The following is a 23628-nucleotide window of genomic DNA, read 5'->3' on the forward strand; positions in this document are numbered from 1 at the left end:
AGCAATAGCACCTACCAAAACCAAAGGCAAATGCGAAGAACATCTCAGTGAAAGAAAGCAACAGAAGACTGAATCAAGCAATGAACAACCCATTGCTAAAATGACAGGACCAAGTTACCACCCATTCGTATTAACTCTGAATATAATTACCTTTAACTCACCAATCAAAAGTCATAGATTTAGACTGGATCAAAATATAAAACCCATGTATCTGTTGCCTACAGGAGACACACCTCACCAACAAAGACCAGCTAAAAACTATGTCTCATGAATTTTAATGTTTTTTGTTTTTAGTTTCATTTCTTCAAAAGTGTTTTCCTCAAAATAAATTCTTCACTGACTGATAGAAAACATACAGCAGCATCATTTTCTTCAAGAAAGTTCTTGATTTTTCTTTTTCCTTTCTTTAGTGAAACATTAGTCATTCAGTAGCATGTTATTTAACTTTATGGTGGTGTAAATTTTCTATTTTTCTCTCTGCTATTGATTCTGTTTTATGGCTTTTCATTTAAGGGGCTGTATAGTAACTGCACAATGGAGTCTATCATAACCGGATGTCAAGATATAATGCAGTATGCATCTCTACTTCCAGATCAAAGATGGTCTCCCAATGAAACTGCTAATTATGTCTTAACAATAGGATGGTGGACTTATGACTTCAATATTCAAAAGTAGATTCCACAGACTGCCACACCTGCGGGATTCACGTGACCCAAGTCAGAAAGTTCACAAGGAAGCTTGGCTTCCATTAGTGGGACAGGATACCATCCACTACCAAAGTTGCAGTTGAGCTCTGTGTTACTTGACAGTTTCCAGAAGGTGCATATCTGGATTCCCTCTAAACGTGAATTCAAATTGGACTTAAGAAATTGTGCTGAACACTCTCAGAGAGAAATTCTTTATCTTCTAGGTATACATATTGTTGTTAGGAACTCCTAGAAGCCATACAATAAAGCACACACACACACGCACAAATGCCCTGGAGTTGACATACACTAGGAGAATCTACAGGCTCACATGTTAGTCATTGTTTGTTTGTTATTGTATATGAAATTGAATCATATTACAATAAAAATTCCATGATGATTAATACTTCATGTTGTATAGTAGGAAACTTTTTGGAAAACAAGAACTTAACTTACAGTTAAACATACTGACAATGAGAGAATTTCCACTGATCATGTGTGGACAGTGTATCACAGAAACTATTGAGGATTCTCAGTATGGATGTGGCTGTGAGAATGCCTGTACTTCCTAATATCATCAATGAGGATATTACACCACTAACTACCTTTGTGCAGTATTATTTTTCAATACCAGTAAATCTGTGCCTCTCTAATATTTATGTATTTGGGATATGTTCCTCACTTGTCAATATGCCAGCACCAATTTTCCATGAAGTTGAACATATCTGAAACACCTTGGAGAAAGACAGCACTTACATCATTTAGATGGCTGTATAATTTCATTTTGAAAAATATTTGGTATTTCCTTGGGTTTGAATATTTCAGTGAGAATATAAAATGCAGTGATGATAAAATATATCCACTATTCCCTTAGACAGATCCTCGTATCAAAACCAGAGCTAACAGATACTGGTTATAATGTAATATTGTGTATAATTTAATATCAGTCAGAAAAATAGACGTATTGTTCTAATGGAAGAGTCCTTGAAAGCAGAGCAGCACTCTGTTTCCACTTTAAATTGTAACCATTTATTTTAAAGATTTCTTTTTATTTGAAAGGCAGAGCAACAGAGAGAACAGATAGATCTTCCATCTTCTGATTCATTCTCTACACAACCTGATATACCTTTTCTGAGGAGCCTGCTTCCAGGCTCCCACATGGCTTCAGGGACACAGGACATGAGCTATCCTCCACTGATTTTCCTAGCCATAGGCAGGGAACTGGATTGAAAGCTGATCAAGGAGGACACAAGCCATCACCCACATGAGATGCTCAAGATGCAGGCCTAGCTTACTGTGCCTTGGCTCCAGCCCCAAATTGTATCCATTTTAAATGGTGATATTTACCAATGGAAAATAATTCCCATTTATATGCACAGTAAGTCACATTTTCTCACATTTAATGTAGTTCAAAAACTACAGAAATCATGCTTGCGTTTATAAAAAATCAATAGAGTTATGTATGAAATCTGACCGTGTACACAATGTAATCTTTCTTGCTGTAGTCTTAATTTTCAGTGCACTGATTATTTTATATTTTGATCTCCAGCTAACATGTTAATTAGGCAGGGTCATAAGTCTTAATAGAACTCAAAACAAAGATGTGGGGATATGTTCATTTTACCAATAAATCCTCCATTTCTACAGCACATGTAGTTCAATAAGGACTTGAATTAACTCTTGTTCAGTAGGATGCTAGAGCTACATGGCTATTACTACTGCTGGATTTGCACCCTGAGACATCACTAAGAAATGAGGGTAGGCAGCAGCTATGGCACTGGAAAATATACCCTCCAAAGCCAAGACCACAAACTGCTTTTCCTCCTAGCTTGGCTCAGAGGGGAACCCAGGACATCAGTGTTAAGACAGTGGAAAAAAGTTGGATATACAATAGAGGGTAGAATTTCTGCTTATAGCCATCAAGGGGACTGACAATTCTTGACCCCACAAACAATTGTAATGCCACGTATACCTTCAATAGCAAAATGTGCTGATGCCATAAAAGCACAATATTTGTGCTTTTAAAAGTTACTGTATTTTTGGAAGAACAATTTGATTCTGTGATATTTAAGTGGAGTCTGTTCTCCATGCTGTAGTACTCCATTCCCCAGTTTTATGGATACAAAATTCTACTAGAAAGAGCATACTGTTAGAAACAAGAGGTTTTTTACAGACACTCAAAAGGGTCTTCATTTGGGGAATTGTATGTGAAACTATCCCTAAAGTAGGTTAATAAGGAGGTGTAATACTTTTCTTAGTAAGCATATTTCTTATTGAAATATGAACATGAACTAAAGTTGCATGAACATGTATAAAGCCCCAAAATTTGAATTGCCCCCAAACACACAGATACTACGTATCTTACTGTCTGGAGTTACCAAAGTAAAAAGTCCGACCAATTCCAAATTGACCATCAAACAACATAGAATCAAGAGATATCCTTGACAACACATCCATATAAATAGAAGCAAGAACAAAACTGAGCAAACATACACACACAACTATACACAAGTGAAATATACATCATCTTCTATATATGACTAAAGAGCATGCACAGTTTTAGACAAGCATATTACTAAACAGTGAAGTACTTGCCCTTTACTGTGCAGTAACAATGATAACCTTTAGACTTTTAGAGAGAAAAATTAGAAGTGGGAGTTGCAACAATGGTTGATTTAAGGTGCTTAGTTTTCAAAGAAATATAATACCAAAAAATAGGAATGCTAAGTATAAAATGTTAATCATATAGTACAGCCATAACTAAATACCATCTACCATGTTGCTTGCAAAACATAAATCAACTTTCTCACAGCTCCAGAGAATGGAAGGTCTCTATTAGGGTATCAGCATATGCACTTTGTGGTGGGGGCTTTCCTCCTGGCATGTAGGCAACCACCATCTCATTGTGCACACATGTGGTTTCTTTTCTTGCAGTCATGTCAACTTCTCTAGTATAATTTCTTAGAAGTGCATTAATCCCATCTTAAGACTCTCAGCTTCATGATCACTCCTTTTAAATTTTTTACTAACAGAAAAAGATTTTATACATTCCATAGGTACAGTCCCAAAAAGACAACCACAATTCCTACACTTCTCACTTACCCACTCCCCTAATAACCTCTTAATCTGCTTTATATTCAAAGAGTTAATTCATCAGTAATCATAATATTCAACAAGCAAAAGGTAGGTATACCACACTCTAATGGAGTATAAACATGAGCTAAAAACAACAGTCGTATTCCAAAGTGATCATTTCATGCCTATACATTTTTTGTGTATTCTATATTCATTGGCACATCATTGTCACATCTAACCTTGATCACCTAGGAAAGACCCCACACCCAAATGTAATACTTAAGTATTAGGGATTCAACATGTGAAATTTGATGGAGCATGATCAGCCCATGATAATTACCCATGATCAGTTTCTGTTGTGATAATATAAGAGTAAATGGTGGGAGGAGAAAATGGAGAGGAAGGAAGGATAAGGAGAGGGATGAATCCTTATACTTACAAAAATGTATTGTAGAAAAAACAAAAACAAAAATTTTAAAAATGAGTTTAAAAATAGCCCTTTACTGTTAAATGTTGCACAACAGCTTCTCTATCTTTTGAATTTCTTGATAGCTCATACGACCAAAGCAGACCAAATTCAATTCCCCACAATGAGTATCAATGGGCATTAATACTGGTGCAATAAATTCATCTAACACCTGTAACATCAGCATCCCAAATGAGCATTCAGTTTGAATTCTGGCTGGTCTAATATTAAAAGGGTCCCTACTAATGCATCTAAGAAAGCAATGGAAGATGGCCCAAGTACATGGTCCCCTGCCACTCACTTGGGAGAACAGAATGGAATTCTAGGCTCCTGCTTTTAGCCTGACCTAGCTCCAAGTTCCATTTGGGGAGTTAACCAGCAAACGGAGGAGAATCTTTCTCTTTCCCTCCCACTCCTCTCTCTTTTCTCGTTAACTCTGCCTTTTAAAGGAATGAATGAATGAATGAATGAATGAACCTTCTAATGATTTTTTTTTAATCACAATACTATAGTAGCATCTTTGCCAGTTAACTCACTCAGTGTGCCCCTGGGATAGTTGGCACCAATAGAGTAACTCATTGTGGTCATCAGACAATTCTCAGAGAATTTATTTCTGAATAAGTTCACATTCACAATTAAGTGGTGGTAGGTTAGGATTCAGAAATACCTTTCGGGTAGCATAATTCCATCCAAATTGCTACAGTGATATATGGAGCTGGCAATGCTACGTGTAATTATGGAATCTCAGTTCTTGTGTATCAATATATAAATACACACATACTGAGTATATTAATACTTGTATCTGAAAACACCTGGAAGATGTATTACAGATAAAAACATTCTGAACTTTGAATATTATGTTTGTGGTAGGTAGAATATTTCAAATAAAACAAAAAATAATGAATGAATAGTGTACTTTGATTCCTCATTTTCATCATCTATAGATTGGTGACAAAAATAAGCCCAAAGTTTATCAGGCATGAACACATGAACACACACGTGTTTTATATATATATATATGTTATATTATATATATATATATATATATATATATATATGTAATTTCCTGATTCTTCAGATCCAAGTTATCCAAGAAATAAATGTTCAGGTCATTTCGGCAAATGATGGAGTTAGAATATACAGGAAGTTAACCATAGTAATTTTAACATTATGGTTCATATATTATGGCTCATACATTTTCTGTTTTTTCTCTTTTTAGGTCACAAGAAGTATGTGAAATATAGTCTAGGTTGGACCAGGATGAAGCCACCTTCCCAGAATCCCACCTAGCTCTCCCATAGAGATGTCAGAGACTCATGTATGGATCCGTACTGACTTGTTGCCTCATGCATTGATCCATCATCACCTGTTGCCACCCAGGGCACACATTAGCAAAAATTTGGATGGCAAGTGGAACAGGGATTCAAACCTAGGCACAGTGATGGGGGATGTGGGCCTCCCAACCACTGGCATAAGCACATGCCACAGTGCATGCCCCAACCTGGGGAGTTTAGAACATTTTCAAGCTTTCATAAACTGGCACTAGAACCCAGGCCTGATGAACACCAGCTCTGTGTGCTCCTCATGAATTACTCAAGCTGCCATTTCAAAAGGAAGAAAGGAAGGAAAGAAGGAAGGAAGGAAGGAAGGAAGGAAGGAAGGAAGGCAGGCAGGCAGGCCTGATGCCTAGGGAGGAGCTGACACCATCTTATCACAGGGGTCCTGAGGGTGGAATGCTACCTATGTGAATGGATCACACATTCCTTGTCTAGAACCCCTTCCTGTTCCTGAGGCCCTGGGAGGATTGCAAACTGGAGATGTGAGGCAAAGGTGTAGCTTGTGCAGACCACAGAGTGCTTGGCTGTTGGAGCCGAAGCTGGATAAGCTGGGTAGGCTGGGCCCACATGGTGGGGGTTCACTGAGGGAAGATGAGGTGGGCCGCGTTGGAGGGTGTTTTTCAGATAGGATTTCTATTAGCTTTGCCAATAACACTGCCATTACCTGGGACTCAATGTTCCATCCAGGGGCTATCTTTGGCTCTGGGCCTTGGTTGCCAAGCAACAGCCTGCCTCTGAGCTCAGAGCGTGATTCAGGGGAAAGTGGTCTGGGCAGCTGTGTCCATAGCAACCTGGAGAGGGGATGACAGAGCAGGTTGGGAGGCAGTTTGGAAGCCCTGCAGGTCTGAGAATACAGGGTTTGAACGGGCTGCTCTTCAGTGTGGACGTGTCAGCCCACACTGCAGGGACATTTCAGCCCACACTGAAGGAACGTGTCAGCCCACACTGAAGAGAAAAGAGGGGATGAGGGGGAGGATCAGTCAACAAAATGTGGATGATCAAGATACGCATGCTAGGCATTTAGTGTAAATGGGAATTTTCCAGAGTTGAAAAACACTCCCCAAACTGTTTCATGAACTACTCTGAATAAAAACAGCTCTTTTCACATTTGAAAATTAGTTCTCTAGTTTTAGTAAAAAAGAACCAGAAGCAAATTGGAGAAAGATGTTCCATTTCTGGCTGCATCAGGGTTACAGTTCAAGAATCCCCGATGAGGACCCTGCAAGAGTGGTAGGGAGGACACTGGGTCCTGGGCTTAATTATTTCGACACAGCCATCTGGAGTTTCCCACTCATTGTATCCCTCTAGTCAGCACTTCAGGCATCTCTAAGCCCCATACAGGAAGCCCAAGCCTGCCCTGAAATGGAGAGAAGGCTGCCCTTGTGGCATTTGTGTGTGTGTGTGTGTGTGTGTGTGTGTGTGTGTGTACAAATAAGTTTGTTGTGTTTCAGTCATAGAAATACAGACATATAAGACAATAACACACACATGCCTATGCCTGAGCAAGTATAGAAGCCCTCCACCCCAAACTGTGTATTTTCTAAATACTTAAAATTCCAAGTGTTTGTGTGTGTTTGTGTGTGTGACAAAAATTGTTGGTGATCAGTTTTAGGCAAATCCTAATAACCCTCTTTATGACCAGTGTTTCCTTTTTGGACCCTTTTTTGGCATCCTTAAGCCGTTCTCTTTTTTTAAGATGTGTTTCATTTATATGAAAAATCATTTATACATAGAGAAGAGACAGAGGTAGGATCCCAGCACATGCAAGGTGAGGACTATAGCACTAGGCAATCGGGCAAGGCCCACCTTAAGCCATTCTTAACGCACACCCTTGCTGAGGAAACTCCCCCCACGTTGATATCTGATTATCCATACTAACAGATTCAGTTCCTCAGCCCTCATCCTTCATACTGCGAACCATTGCCTGCCTTGAGCAAAACTCCTGTTAAATCAACTTAGTAAGAATCCCTTTGCCTTTGTTTTTTTTTTCTCTTAGAAGTTTTCCACCCACTGACACCCTCTGTTTTGTCCTTACTGAATTTCTACAGTTGTCTTTGTTTTATTCAGAACTTCTATACTGAAGTGTCTTTTCACTACCAGCAAAGTAGCATTGAATGAAATCCATTTTTCCCTTCCTTTAACTAGTGCCTAGCTCTGTTTCTCTCTGACACATGCTTATTTCTCTGTCAATTCATTAGCAAATTTATTTTATCCTTATTATTACTTTTTCTCTCTTTTTAAAAATATTTTTTTATTTTCCTATTCCTTGATATAATTCTATGGACTCTCAGATTTCCCTTCCTTTCTCCCTGAATCCTCATCCCTCACAAATTCTGCCCTATTTTTACAATAGTATACTCCCTCACAATCAGTCATAAGTCCATTACTCCTCTATTTAAGTGTATCCTGACTTTGTAGGCATGGACGTTGGCAAAGAGCCCAGCATCCTATTGTCAAGATTTATTCAACAGTTTCATTGGGAGCCCATCTTTGATTTGAAATTAGAGATGCACACTGCATTGTATCTTCATATTTGTATGTTACAATCTCTACAAGTTGCCATAGATCCAGAAAAAAGTCATAAAGCAAAACCAACAGGGAGAAAATAGAAAATTTAAAACAATATGAAGTTAAATAACATGCTACTGATTGACCAATGTGCTGCTGAGAAAATGAAAGATCTTCCAAAAGCAAATGATGCTGTTGTATGACTCATGAGTCAATGTGAAAATTAATAAGAAAAAAACAAAAATTTTTTAAATGAATGAAAATAAAAACAAAAATATTAAACCACCTGAGATGTGGCAAAAACAGTATTTGAAAGGCTAATGATCTCATATATTGCATGAAGGTTGCCTTATACCAGACAGAAAATATGATATTTTTCTTTTAAGTTTGACTTGTTTCACTGAACATTCACTGGTCTTGTTTCAAGATCATTTTGTTGCAAATGGTAGAAGGTTCAGTACTATTACTGTCGATTGAGTAGACAAAAAACAATTCCTTTGGATATAAACCCAGATGTGAGACAGCTGGTCATATGGCAATAGCCTACACCCCCACCAATAATGAAAGAGGGTACCTTTCTCCCCACATCCACATCAGCAGATGCTGTTGGTAGAGTTATGAATGTAGGCCAATTCCACTGGAGTTAGGTAGAACCACAAGGTGGTTTTCACTGTATTTCCCTGACATCTATGGAGCCTGAGAATTTTTTTTTCATATGTCTATTAGCCAGTTGAATTTGTTCTTTTGAAAAATATCCATTCATGTCCTTCATCCATTTCTTTACAGGGTTTTTTTGTTTTGTTTTTGCTGAGATTCTGAAATTCTTTGTAAAACCTGACTATTACCAGGATATATAAACCATCTGCTGTGTAGTGTGCAAAATTTTTCTCCCATTTCGTTGGTTGCTTCTTCACTTTGCTGATCATCTTCTTTGCTCTACAGCAGCCTCTCAGTTTGATGTAGTCCATTTAGCAGCACATTATTCAGTCTCCAGGTATTAACATGTCTTCTAGGATATTTTGATATGTTGGTCCTCAATTTCACTTCATAATGATCTGAGAAAATACATGGTATAATTTTGATATATATATTTTAAAATTTGCTGAAGCTTATTTTGTGACCTATGACGTGGTCAATCCTGGAGAAAGCTCCATGTACTGATGAAAAAAAATACATTCTCGATCTGTACAATGAAAGATTCTGTAGATTTCAATGAAGTCCATTTGCTCTAGCGTTCAGGTTGAGTTCTGTTTTTTCCTTGCTAAATTTCTGTGCAATTGACCTGTCCATTGATGTTAATGGGATATTAGAGTTCCCAACCATTATTATATTGAAGTATATTTCTCCTCTTACATCCATTAATATTTGTTTCACGTAGCTATGTACCCTGGCATTTAGTGTGTATCCTTTTATTACAGTGATGCCTTCCGGCTAAATAGATCCTTCTGATTATTATGCGGTGTCTTTGCTCATTGATTTTAATGTTTTTCACTTCAAACTCTATATTATAATCTTATATAAGGATGCCTACACCAGCTCATTTTTCCTATTAGGCTGGAATATCGGTTTCCATCCCTTCACTTTCTATTTTAACCTATTTCTGTTGGTGAGATGTATCTCTTGTAGGCAACAGATAGGTGGGTTTTGTGTTTTGATCCAATCTGCTAATCTATGATGCTTGATTGATGAGTTTAAGCCATTTACATTCAGGATTAATATGGATAGATAATTATTTGGTCCTGTCATTTTAGCAATGGGTTGTTCATCGTTTGATTTGGTATTGTGTTGTCCATTTACTGGAAAGTTCTCCACGTTTCATTTGATCTTGGTAGGTGTTGTTTCTTTTCTCTGTCAAGAATATATTTTAAACCCCATTTGTAGGGCAAGTCTGCAAGAGGCAAATTCTTTGAGCTTTTCTTTACTATGGAAGAATTTCGTTTTCAAAGACAAGGGAAAGCTTAGCTAGATAAGTTATTCTGGGATGACAATTTTCTTTTTCTTTTAGAGTCTAGAAATGTTACTCCATTCTCTTCCTGTCTGTAGACTTCCTTTGAGAGGTCAGCTGTGAGTCTGATTAGGTTCTTCTATATATTAATTGATTTTTATGTGAATAGTTAAGGATCTTTTCCTTATGCTTGATTAAAGAGAGCTTGATTATCCTGACGCGTCCAAGATGAGGACTTTCGCTGCTAGACTACTGTGCCAGGCCCACATTCTTAAATTCTAACAATCAGCTTTCCCTTGATTAAATGTTGCTATTTCCTACAACATATTCCTTAAATTCCTTGAAGTCTCGTATGTGCTTGTCTTTGTTGATTGGAAAAAAACCGTTATAATGAGTTTTCTGAATTCCACATTCCCCATTTCCTGGATGTATTCCTCAGTTAACTCTGAGATTGACAAAGGTTTTTGCCCCTTTGCAGGAGACTCCTCAGTAATATTCACTGTGCCTCTGTCTCTTCTTTTGCTCTTGGTCATTGCATTCAGTTAGCAGATTCTTCTCCTTAGGTCAGGTGTCTAGGCTGTGTTGCCTACTGGTCTACAGGGCACTTTTATTGATTGTGTTTGGTACACAGTTCTTCATTTTTAGTCACTTGTGCCACTCCCCTCCACCTCCCCCCCAGCGAATTTCAGGTCTGGACTATTGTGCTAGGCTTCTACCACCGTCTCCATGGTCCCAGCTCCTAGCTCAGCACTCTTCAGCCCCTGTGATCCTGTGCTGTGGCCACACTCTTGTCTGAACAGCCTTTTCCCACTCCTGGGTCCAGCAATGCCCTATTTTAGGGAGATGCCAGCTATCCTAAATCACTGGGTCCTAGTCTTGCCAGGACCTGCTGGCCTTTAAGTATGAGGGCCACCCAGACCTATTGTGGTTGGAACTCACAGGATGCCAAATAATCAATGATTACTCTGTGGGACCAATGCAGTGTGCTAATCCAGAATTGATTGCATTCCTGGTTTACCACATGCGCAGCTCACTGTTTTCCCTCCAGTCCTTCAGCCTTTGCCACAGTGCACAAGGTGGTGCTTGATGTGATACTGGTCAGGTGCTGGATCTGCTGGCCATAAGCTCTGGGTCCACCCAGACCTATTTTTGTTGGAATCAATAGGATGCCAAGTCAGTACCAATTTCCCTGTGGGACCAATGCAGTATGCTGAGCCAGAATTGGTTTCCTTCTTGGCTTTAGCTGATGTGGAGCTCATTTTTGTACCTCTGGCCCTACAGCCATTGCCACAGTGCATGAAATGGCACCCAATGTGGCACTAATGCGTGTCTGGGGTGTGAAATCCACCCTGTTACTGCACCTGCCGCTTGGAGTCTGTCTTGTGTCTGCTTGTGGTCAGATCAACTAAATCAGCAGGATGGGTAGTTCTCTGTTTTGGTTCACCTCCTCATCCTCTGGTGAACACCCCTTCCCACATGGTCATCAGTAGAGCTCTGATTATGGATCACAGACATCTGACTACTGCTGGGATATCTGCTCACTGCAACACCATTCCATTCTCTTTGCTGCTTCTCTGTGTCCACGGGTCTCCAGGTGCCTCTCTGCCATCAGCCTGTCATCTCCTGTTTCCTGAACCTCTCCTCCTTGCTTTACCATAACTATTCTCCATCATTTTAAACCTTTCCTCACCCTATACCACCATCCTGCCAGCCTTAGTATTATTTTGAAAAATTTTCTGACTTAAAACAATTTAAACAATAATGGGCATGTACTTATCAATTGAAAGTAATTCCTGGTTATCGTGATTTTCACTTGCTGAAGCAGAGAGTGCCTCTATCAGCAGATAGGTGCATATTTTCTGAGTGTGTTTATTCACAGATAGAATACTGAATTGCATATACACATTCACAAATTCACACATTCATCTAAATTGTAATCACATACTTATCTTAACCTGTTTTTTTTGTTTTCATATTATTCATTTAAATTGTTATCCAAGGTTTATTCAAGTGAATTTGATAGTTTCAAGTATTTCTCTGTTTTTGAAATATAGAGAGACAGAAAAACAGAGGAAGGAAAGAAGGAAGAGAGAAGAGGGTAAGAAAAACGAAGGGAGTAAAATATAATCAAATGTCCACAATAGGGCCCGGCGCGTTGGGGCAAGTGGTTAAGGTCCTCGCCTTGCACGCCCAGGATCCCATATGGGCGCCGGTTCTATCCTGGCAGCCCCGCTTCCCTTCCAGCTCCCTGCCTGTGGCCCGGGAAGGCAGTCAAGTACAACCCAAAGCTTTGGGACACTGCACCCGTGTGGGAGACCCGGAAGAGGCTCCTGGCTTCGGATTGGCATAGCATCGGCCATTGCGCTCACCTGGGCAGTGAATCATCGGACGGAAGATCTTCCTCTCTGTCTCTCCTCTCTGTATATTCACCTTTCCAATAAAATAATAATAATAATAAAAATAAATCTTTAAAAAAAATGTCCACAATAGCCAGGGTATGCCATGCTGTAAACAGGAGCTTAGAACTCGGTGTAAGTCTCTGATACATATGAAGGCAGTCAATTACTTTGCCATCTGCTGCTGCGTCCCTGTGTGCATCAGTAAAAGCTGAAATCAGAAGAGCCAACACTTAACCACTGGCATTCAGATAGATATTGGATATGGGCATCCTAAAAGGCATCAAATTGTGTCATACATCCACCCCTGGAAAGTGCTACAAAGCTTCCAGAATATTATGTTATGATGGAAATTGTGTAATATCCTAGAGAGCATTATATGTCAGGACATCTTAATATTAGATTTAAACTGAAAAAAAAAACTCTAGGAACTTCATATCTTGATGAAAGTAAGTTATATTCAGTCTACCCATAGACCCAGACAGATGGTTTCCTACCTTTTGCCATTCTAAAGGAAACAAGATAGCCTGTATTACTTATCAATCTAAGGAAGGATATGCACACTATGGACCAACCAGAAACCCACACATGAGCTGATCCACTCTGCTTATCTCCAACTTTGAACTAAAAGATTCACTACCTTTACTTCCTGGGGTAGTTCAGAAACTGAGCAATAGTTGTCAGATTCCCTTCTCTGCCCTTATCAGTAACTTACATTTCCACTAGGCCAGTGTCCATGATTGGCTTAATCCATGTGAGTGAGACCAATTTGGGGTTGCTTTATATGGAAGGTTTCTAATTTTCTAAAATTGATATGGATTTCCTTAAAAATAATAAATACCACATAAGAATTACTTGTTAATTTCAGAAACACAGTTAAATAATATAAAATCCAATTAATCGTTCTTGTGAACCCATTCTAGTGTCTGTATGTCCTGGTAAATGATATCTACCTTCTGAGTGAGCAAAAAGAAATTTGCACATGAGAATATGTAAGCATTTGGGGTATAGGAAATTTAAAAGCAAAAAGTAAGCACATTTCATTTTTCTGTGTTTTGTAGATCTCTCTGTGCTGATACTTTGGCCACAACATTTTTTACTCTAACCTGTAGAGACATGTATTTGCAATGTTCTTTTTTTATGAAAGGGATGTGCGAGTTTTTCCCTACTCCCATAAATCAGTGATCCAAAACATTTTGTCTATTTCTTTTACATTTTCTAGGTCTGGGTTTTCTGTTCTGTCTCTGGGAGGGCTGGAGTTAAATTCCATTTTTTGAACATTCTTTCACCTTGCCCTAAACTGAGAAAACACCACATGCTGCAATATTTTAGTAAAGCTGTGCATGAAGTAATTACTCCAGTGCCCATAATTCTTCAGGTAGCATCTCATTGACTCCAGACAAGTCCCTACACCTCTTCAGACCTCAGAGACTTCAGGTATCTGTTAATCATGGAATGTGAGTCCCCCTGAGGAATATTGAAGAAAATATGTAATGTAAAAGGGATTGAACCTGGACCACAGCAGGCATTCTGAGTTCTTCTTGCTGACAGAATGAAGAAATACAATGTAATATAACCAACAGAGATGCTGGGACACAAAGTTCCTTCTATATTTGTAGCAACAAATATTTGGGTTTCTAGCCTTCTAGTTCACTTCTTTTGCAGGTGTGGCTCAGTTACAAAGGGCTGTCAGTGTTAGAATGGTAGCAAACTTGGAGGAGTAAGAGCAAAAAGTTACATTTCCTTTGCCCTCCCAAAGACTCTCCTCTTGTGTCCTTGGGGACGGAATTTCCTGTAACAACTCCATTTTGCTTGCCTGGTGCTGACAAAGTGATTAGGAACCTGCACTCGGGTTCCTCAGCAGTGTTTCTTAAGCTTCTCCAAACCTTCAGCTCCAGAGCACGCAGTCTCCTCAACAGAACCTGTGCGGACGTTGGTGACAGATCGCTGACTTCAGGACACGCAATGGGTAAGTTGGTTAACATGAGACTTTAGCCTCAGGTCTAAGATATACAGCAGAGATTCAGGAGACCCAATGCCACAGGACACACAGCTTAGCTCTCTTGAGATGGCAGTGGGGAATGGTAAGATCCCATTCTGATTGTTTTCCATTCCTTACATGATAAAGGCCAAATGGGATTCTAGACTGTAATGATTGCTTATGGAAAACATCTTCTCTTATGGTGTGATTCAGGTGGAATTTTTCCCCTGGTTGAGGAGAGAAAACTGGATGATGTGCAATTCTCAGATCCAGGGTTTGAGGTACAGGGAGGTTACCTGGGGCAAGAGTTGTTAGAAATTAATGGGTTTTATTCATAATTGAGATGTGACAGGGAGTGCAAAGCCACTAATATTCTTGAATCTTCATGCCAACCATCGAGGATAGATTGATGACTCCTACAGAAATTACTTCAGGCATGCTTTATGATTCAGCAAATGACCTATTCTGGAATCTTCCAATTGTAGTCTTCTATAAGTAAATTTGTTACTAGCATATTTAAATCTTCTCTATGTAGCTGAGTTGTGTCTGTCAGTTTTACCTGTTACTCAGAATTTGTACTAATGTTTTCCACAGTGACTATGAATTTGTCTAATTCTCCATTTACTTAAACAAATTTTGGTTTTGTATATTTGAATGTATATTAAAAATACATACACAAATTTAGAATTGTTATTCTAGTCTCTTGTTGAACATTTTATCTTTATGACTTCATTAGTCAATTTCTTCTTTAAAATGTGTTTTTCTCTTAATAGTATATAGTATGTATTTTGACATTTCATTTAAATTTTTTTTCTTAAAGATTTATTTATTTTTATTGGAAAGGCAGATATACAGAGGGGAGGAGTTACAGAAAGGAAGATCTTACATCCAATGGTTCACTCCCCCAGTGGTCACAATGGCTGGAGCTGGGCTGATCTGAAGCCAGGAGCCAGGAGCCTCTTCCGGATCTCCCTCTCCCCCTCTGCAGCTGCAGGGTCCCAAGGCCTTGGGCTGTCCTTGACTGCTTTCCCAGGCCACAAGCATGGAGCTGGATGGGAAGTGGGGCTGCTAGGATTAGAACTAGGGCCCATATTGGATCCTGGCACATCCAAGGCAAGGACTTTAACCACTAGGCTACTGCGCCAGGCCTATTTTAAATTTTTTTTTAAGATCTACTTATTTATTTGAAAACAGGGTGAGAAAGAGAGGGCTTTGGAGGCAGATTTCCATCCACTAGTTCACAACTCAGATGGCTACAATGACCAGGGTGAAGACATGAGCAAGGAGCGTGATCTCCCATCTAAATGGCAGGGGTCTTAAGTCATCTTCTGCTACTTTTCAAGGCTATCAAAGGAGCTGAATTGGAAGTTTAGTCACTGTAACACCAACCAGGTGATGTGAACTTCACAGGTGATGGCTTAAACTGTTACGCCACAGTGCCAACTCCACATTTTAAAACATTTTGAACAGAAGGGCCTATATGATGGCTCAACTGGCTAATCCTTCACCATGCAGTGCTGGTGTCCTGCAGTTCATGTCCTGACTGCTCCACTCTTGATCCAGCTCCCTGATTATGGCCTGGAAAAGTAGTGGGGGCTGGCCTAAAGCACTGAGACCCCGCACTCATGTGGAAGACCTGGAGGAAGTTCTTGGCTCCTGGCTTCAGAACAGTACAGCTCCAAGCACTGTGGCCATTTGGGAAGTGAATCAGAAAATGGACAATCTTTCTCTCTCTGTTTCCCCTACTCTCTGTAAATCTGCCTTTACAAAAAAAATATTTTTTTAAAAGATTTATTTATTTATTGGAAAGGCAGATATACAGCGAAGAGGAGAGACAGAGAGGAAGATCTTCCGTCCAATGATTCACTCCCCAAGTGAGCGCAACGGCCAATGCTATGCTGATCCGAAGCCAGGATCCAGGAACTTCTTCCAGGTCTCCCACATGGGTGCAGGGTCCCAAAGCTTTGGGCCACCCTCGACTGCTTTCCCAGGCCACAAGCAGGGAGCTGGATGGGAATCAGGGCCACTGGGATTAGAACCAGCGCCCATATGGGATCCCCGGTGGGTTCAAGGCGAGGATTTTAGCTGCTAGGCCATGCCGCTGGGCCCTACAAAAAAATCTTTAAAAACAATTTGAAATGAAACATAATCATTATAAATGTTTGCGAGATTCTTTTGTGATGTTTCAGTACACGTATACAGCGTGTAATGATCAGATTCTGCTGATTAGTGTATCTGCCATCTCTTTGTGTTGAAAATATTGTGCTACCGTCTACCAGCTGCTTTGAAATATATAAATCTTTGTCAACTATAGTTGCCTTAATGTGCCATAGAACATTATGTTACCCTGTTGTCTAATTGCACCCATGTACCATCTGGTACTTGGTATATATTATTCTTCATTTAAGGATACAGTAACCAAGCCAATTCCCACCAAAGAAGACCAAGATGGGAGAACATGTACCACAGCAGATCACCTAATTGGTCTGAGCCCTCTGGCATGTATCTTTCGCCCCAACGGCAACAAGAGGAAGATCCAGCAATAAGTGAGGCCCAGGTGGACCCACAAATACGATAGTAAGTGACTACTCAGCGTGATTGGAATGCGGTCATGAGTAAAATGTACAAGCCTGTAGTTAAATGCATCATTCTTCTCTCCAACTTGGAAAGAGCCTAATAGAATCACATTAATGATGGGGCACATTTTATTTTAGCCCTGGAATCTGTGGGACATATGTATGTAGAAGACTTTCTGAACATATATGAATACTTTCTTTTCTCCACTTACCCATAGTTCTCCCTATGCCATTCCATATCATCATTATCATTCTCATCTGAGAGGTGGTACTTACCAACAATTCCAAACTCGTATTAGGATGGAGAGAGAACAAAATCCTCCAGAGAGAAGAGTGGAGAATACACAGACTAGGATTTCAAGCAACTGGTTCAAGATCACAGTGAGTGTGCTGGCAAAATGGATCAAATGTTCAGAAAAGGGAAAGTAGGAGGAGTTGTGTTGGACTTGGGTACAAGGAACTTTCCTGGGTGCAGATGAGTTGGTAATCTTTTATTGCTATTATCACAAATTAATATCTTAGACATATTTTGAAGGATGATTTAAAGAGAACAGACTGACTGAAGGGATCATGGAAAGGGATAAAGTAAAAGCAATAAAATGCTGATACTTCACTTTGGCTCAAACTGTGAGTATGTATGTGGGGGAAGGGGAGTGGAGATTATCTGTGATCCCTCTAAAAAGAACACACTAGATTTGCCTTGGGTAAGATCTCTTATGATAGTGAGTTCATGCTAAAAATATGAAGTTGATTAGTTGAAGGAAATTGAATTTTTAAAAAGGTATTTAGGAACTACCAATGTGTAATATCATGAAAATTAGAAATAATGATGTTGTAATGTTGTCACGTTTGGAATTTAGTATGAAGTCTTAAAATAAATGTTTGAGTCTCATTTTGAACTTTAATTCCATTATATCTGTGTCTTTCCCCATTCTTTTGCTTCTAGATTCCATTTGGAATAAAATATGATGAAAAGTGGCTGTTGGATTTGTTTCAGAGCCAGTGTGGTATCCCATTCACACCAGTTGAGGTAACAGAAAACAGAGAGGTAGATGAGATGAAATAGGATGCAAAAGGACCATATAGCGGTGACTCCAGCCTCATGTTCCATTTGTTTTACCCTTTTCTTTGTAGTTTCACTATGATAAAATGCAAGCCCACTTCTTTGTCCAGAATGCTAGTGTTGCTTCTGCATTGAAGAGTATCAGTGGGAAGATCTGTGATGTGGATAATGAAAGGGTATGCACCAAGGGTATGAATAGGACTGGTTAAGGAAAAGAGGGCAAGACAATGGAAAGGTGTTGATTGATTAAGGCGTTGCTTTATCTTGAGGTGCAGGGTTTCTGGTTCATACTCTGTTCCCTTTGTATTTCCTGCAGATATCAATCTTTGCCGTTCCTTCTGATGTACCCCGCTCTGTGCAGGAGGAGCTGAAGGTGGGAAAAGCGGAACAGATAAAGGTAATGAAGACTCAAGCCAAGCTGTGCACCCACAGCCAGACCAACCTCTTCCCCCCACCTCATTACCCCCACCTTGCCACTTCACCTTCAGAGCTACTGAATCTCTAACTCTGCATTCTGACTCTGCAGCTAGAAGTGAGCAAACAAGGTGATGCTTCTGAGCAATTGGCTGATGTCAAAAGACCCAACACTGAAACAGGCATGGCTGAATGCAGTGAGTTCAGGGCAAATGAGCAGAGTGGTCTGTTTGGGAGGGAAACTTAAGGATGATAGCTTGGAGAGTGTTTAACGCTGCCAGTGTACCACGTGGGACTTTCTTAGTCTTTTGACTCCCTTTTCTATTCTTTCTGGAGATGTGATGGACCATAAAATCAAAATGGCACCAAATGCTAGAAAGTGTATGGCTCCCTGCCTGAGATCCTGCGAAGGGAACATGCCCAAGGTGAGGCTTTGATGTGGTAGCGAGATTGAGGGTGATGATGCATAAAATTAGTTGGAAAGTTGGATTTGACTTGAGAAAACTATCTTGAGGACTTCATTCTAATTTTTCATCATAGATGTTGAATTTGGACAGCCAAACCTATCTGCTGGTTGGCCCGCCTGGCACTGTACAAAAGCCCACAAACATGGAAAACCCAAATTTCTCAAAGAATAAGGTGAGATTTTTTCAGATTACCCTATGAGGGAAAAGGAGGGGCTCATCAGAATGGTGACAAGAGACAGAGAAGTGGGTACTGAGGGTGCAGGGCCCACTGCCTGTTTATCTTCTCACACATGTGATCTCTCTCCATAACTACAGGTGAAATCTGTGGGGGAGACAGACAAGGAGAAAGGGCTGGAACTTGAAGAGATGTGTGCCAACAGAAATCTTCAGGGTGCCACCTGTCCGGATAAGTCCAGCAGCATGAAGTCAGTTGCATCCCTTGTCTTCACCCGATTGCTTGAGCTGCCCCTGACACTGCCACCTGCAGGAAGAAGCAGCCCAGGCCCTCTGGGAAGACCATGACTCCACCCCCTCCTCTCTCTGCCCCTCAACTCTACTTAGAAGTCTCTTTTCCTTCTTCTGACCTTCTCCCTTTTCCACCTGCTTGAAAATATGCTTCTTCCCTCCCTATACTGGCCTCCTCCAGCACACCCTCCCATAGGTGTGTTTCAGGAAGCAGCGCTCCCTGCTCTGACCCGGGATAGAATGTTCAGTCTTGACCCAGCTCCTGGTGATAGGACTGAAGTGGGTCTTCCAGCCCAGGGTTTCCAGCTGATTCACCTCTTCGTGTCCCTGTTCTGAGAGGGGCCCCTTTCCATTGCACCCGAAAGAGCCCCCTAAGTCCCGGGACAACATGGGAGCTTTCCTCCCTGACACTGAGGGCTGAGGTCCTGGGTGGCTGCCATGATGCTGTCTGTTCAGCCACAATGCTGGGAAGAAGGCCATCCTTCAGGAGAAACCCAGGTTCCCTGAGGCAAGGGGTCAGAGGCTGGCTACCTGCAGTGAGAGAGGGCTTGTCCACGCAGAGTGGAAGGGCAATGGTGGAAGAGCGTGAAGATATTGAGGGGCAGTCCTGTAAAGGGAAGCACATGTTCTTTCCTCCTCACCACATCTCTTAGAGGATCCCTGGGAGCCTGTGATGTGTCTGATTCCTCAGGTAAGACACTAATGACTCATAGACACAGCTGCAGGGAGATTCTGAAGAGAGAATGTGGTGATCCTAAAAGGGGTCCCAAACCCTCAACCTCATGTTGAGCTGATGCCTGACCCCTCCCTTATCGTGAGGAAAGTCTCCTGCCCCTGAGGCTGCTCCAGTGGCCATGCTCAACAAGACAGCTCAAACAGGTGACAAAGGCTCATTCTGTCTCCAGGTGCTCCAGCGCAATAGTAGCTGTTTCCTGCCTACCTTGGGCCTCAGACCCAGCCAAGGACTCCTGAAGGAAAGGGCTGCAGCAGGGGAATCACTTCTTGCTCTCCCACCATGACTCTCACCACCATGGCCCAGTCTCTTCCCCTTCCTTTTATTTCCTCTCCTTCTTTGCTCTACTCTCCTTGACTCCCCTGCTTCTCCCTGGTCTGTCTTTACACCCTGTCTCTCATCATCACCATGCCTCTCTCTCCCTGCCACCAGAGCCCTGCCTCACTCCACTCCCTGACCCATTCTCCTGGGCCTTCCCTGGGGGAGGAGCTGGTCGTGTTCAGGCCAGGCAGAATGCTGAACATTCAGAAAAGTAGCAAATCCGGGGTTCCCATCCCATTCCCTACTTCTTGTGGTGCCTTCTGAAGGTACTTGGAGAAAAGTAATGGAGGTGGGGAGGGACAGGAAACCTGGGTTCCCAGTCGTACTTCCTGTGGCCCTGGAGAAGGGATTCAGGGAAGTATAGGTGAGAGATACACAAGGGGTAGGAAAGCGGGGGGGGGGGGGCACAGATGAATAGGGAAAACCAGAGAGAGAGAGAGAGAGAGAGAGAGAGAGAGAGAGAGAGAGAGAAAGATTTGCCTTTGGGTCAGTGCACAGGGAGCAGTTTAGGACATTGCCTGAGTGAGGCAGTGGAATCTAGGTGGAACACACTTGGCTACATCCCTGGTATAGATGTGCTTGCTCCAATGAGGCAGGGTTATTCTCTAGTTTTACTTACTTTTGTCTTGTTTTGATTTCTGGCAGCTCTATCCTAGAATTGTTCCCCAAGATTCTGAGCCTGGTGAGTGTGTTACTTGAATATTGATACTTCTGATTGGCAACAATGCTGCCTCCGATTTTCCAGAATACGTTTTGGGCTAATTTTCTGGATTAAGTTTCTAGATTTGATTATTAAAACACAGGTGAGTGATCATAGGCCAAGAACAGACTCTTGTGCCAACTTGACAAAAGCTATAGTTTCTTCACGCAAAGAATCTACATGACATCCCTAGCAGAAGTGTTCCAGAGTATGTCCACCACTGCCCTGTGAACTCATACTGGACTGTGATTCCCTCTTACATTCCCCAGCACGACCCAAAGCCTCCTATATCAACTGTCTGTGGTACTGAAACCCACAAGATGTTACCACCCTGCAAGGTGAGGAAAGATCAGGTAGGACTTTAGCTGGTGCCAGGGAGAGGGGTAGCAACGGTTGGTCCTGAACACTCTTTTTATTCCAGGGAAGCTTCTTTGGATCTGAGATGTTGAAGAATGTGATCCTGCACTTTCTTCAGCAGTAAGTACCTCTGGGATCATGAGGAAGAGGAGACCTGGGACAGGCTGGGCAACTCAAGGACAGATACTGATGGTGTTTTTCATCTTTCATTTGGAACCCTGCCACAAAGGTAGCCTATCTCATTGCTCCGCTTACAGGTATTACCTGATCTATGACTATGGGGATCGCCGGAATCTCCTTGGTGCTTACCATGATAAGGCCTGTTTTTCCTTGACCATCCCCGTTAACTCCGTGAGCCCAGTCCTGTGAGTACTGCAATTCAGACTTTGTCTGGGGCCATGTACCTCCAAGGCAGGTATACATCAACTCTTGCAAACATCCCTACTGCAAGAACACTGCTTAGTGTTCTTTATTTTCCCATAGGAAAGGCCTGTGTGAGTACTTCAAGAACAACAGGAATATGAAACATATCAAGAATCTCCGTAAGCATGTGATGGGGAGGTTTGGGTGAGGGTGTAGAACGGGGATGGTTGTAATGTCCAAGGGCCTGGGTGTGGAAGCACAGATTGTCTCTCCCTCTCCCAAGCAGACCTGAGGAGGCAACTGCTGAAGCACACCAACCGTGTCATTGTGGACACCCTCAACAGGTTGCCTAAAACTGAACATGACTTTACCTCCTTCTCAGTAGATGTGTGGGTCCACACGGTGAGCACGTGCTTCCTCCCACAGGCAGTCCTTAGGAAGCTGGGGCTGGGTGGGAGGTGAAGGAAGCTCTTGAGCACCTGAGTTCTTCCCTTTTAGGAAATGATGCTCGGCTTTTCTGTCAAAGGGGTGTTCAAGGGAGGTGAGTGTCTGCCGAGTCATCTCAGAATCCTGACTGCACCCTTCCTTGGACTGGGCTCCCCCTTAGAACCCACCCGGACTTCTATAGTCTGCTCCCCTTCTTTCCAGTCTTCATCTCATACTTTTCTACTCATAGAACATCCCTATCAACCCTAAATTCATACCTGACTTTCCTGCACAATTCGTGCATCAAGGATACAGGTTGTGGAGTTTGATGGGACAACCCAGGTGTTTACTCTGTGTTCCTGGGTTGTTTCTCCCTTCATTTTCTTCATATGCAAAATGGGCCTTCACCAGCCATCTCTTGGGATCAAGTGAAGTTATCAGATGTTTGTCACATGGGAGCTCTATCCCCAGTAGTGAATTCATATTGCTGCACTCCCCTTTCCTGCCATGATGTCCTGATGCCAAATAAACAATCACCTCAATCTGAACCCCTTCAGTGTAAGACCCTTAGTAGGAATGCTGTATGAGTGGATAGAGCATGCACAGCTGTAAGCGGGTATTATCTGTTGTTTTTGAATAGGAGAGCCTCAGGGATCGGTTTGTGCTTTCACTAGGACCTTCATCACTATCCCTACCAGTAATTTTGGGTAAGTGCTGTGTTGTGGGTACTACACCAGAACAGCTTTTCTTGTCTGAGCATATCAGTGTGGACATATGGCAGTCAAGCCCTAACAGCATTCTTAGTATAGTCAAAAACAAACTGTGTAGGCTAGTAGCTGTTGACAGAAATAATTAGGCTCTACAAGAAGGCTAATGTAAGGTTTATTCAAGGAAGAATATGAGTGACTTTGGCCTAGGAGATGCAAATCCAACAACTTTGAAAGAATCCTGGAAATTTTCCAGATGTGTCAAAATTTACTTGAAATTCATATATTCCGTGACAGTAACATTTCCTTTATTGTTATGCAAGTAACATATAGTAAGCTTTAGGTAAGAGGGATAAATACCTTATAGTTTTTATTATTTTTTTGGCATATAATTGGTTACAAACTTCTTTAGAGATAGGATATGTAGTAAGAAAACTACTCATTATTTTTAAGAAAGACATTTCTGGGAATTAATATTCATGTCAGACACCCATTGTAAGACTGGAGGGGAGGGGGAAGAGAGACTCCAGTACCAAATAAGCTGTAACACAAAACAATAATAAAAAATCATTAAAATTTTTAAATGAATTATTAATTAATTAAAATTTTAATATTAAAAGGAATGTATAGATAAGGAATGAA

The 23628-nt window shown here is 41.2% G+C and overlaps 1 protein-coding gene across 1 annotated transcript in view; it reads left to right on the top strand.

The window, feature by feature from the left end:
- The window catches only part of LOC121169073 (nuclear RNA export factor 1-like), a 74097-nt gene that overhangs the window by 38053 nt on the left and 12416 nt on the right, over positions 1-23628 (top strand). Inside the window, exons 19-33 of the mRNA XM_040999541.1 lie at positions 5447-5456; positions 17917-18000; positions 18105-18209; positions 18350-18430; positions 18560-18644; positions 18784-18872; positions 19230-19339; positions 21079-21115; positions 21403-21471; positions 21555-21610; positions 21748-21855; positions 21974-22032; positions 22140-22255; positions 22352-22394; positions 22920-22986. Of these exons, the coding sequence (XP_040855475.1) occupies positions 5447-5456; positions 17917-18000; positions 18105-18209; positions 18350-18430; positions 18560-18644; positions 18784-18872; positions 19230-19339; positions 21079-21115; positions 21403-21471; positions 21555-21610; positions 21748-21855; positions 21974-22032; positions 22140-22255; positions 22352-22394; positions 22920-22986 (1119 nt within the window). The remainder of the gene's footprint in view (positions 1-5446; positions 5457-17916; positions 18001-18104; positions 18210-18349; positions 18431-18559; positions 18645-18783; positions 18873-19229; positions 19340-21078; positions 21116-21402; positions 21472-21554; positions 21611-21747; positions 21856-21973; positions 22033-22139; positions 22256-22351; positions 22395-22919; positions 22987-23628) is intronic.

Source organism: Ochotona curzoniae, unplaced genomic scaffold (assembly GCF_017591425.1).
Source record: "Ochotona curzoniae isolate NIBS_2020 unplaced genomic scaffold, NIBS_Ocur_1.0 scaffold_1852, whole genome shotgun sequence".
Lineage (NCBI taxonomy): Eukaryota > Metazoa > Chordata > Mammalia > Lagomorpha > Ochotonidae > Ochotona > Ochotona curzoniae.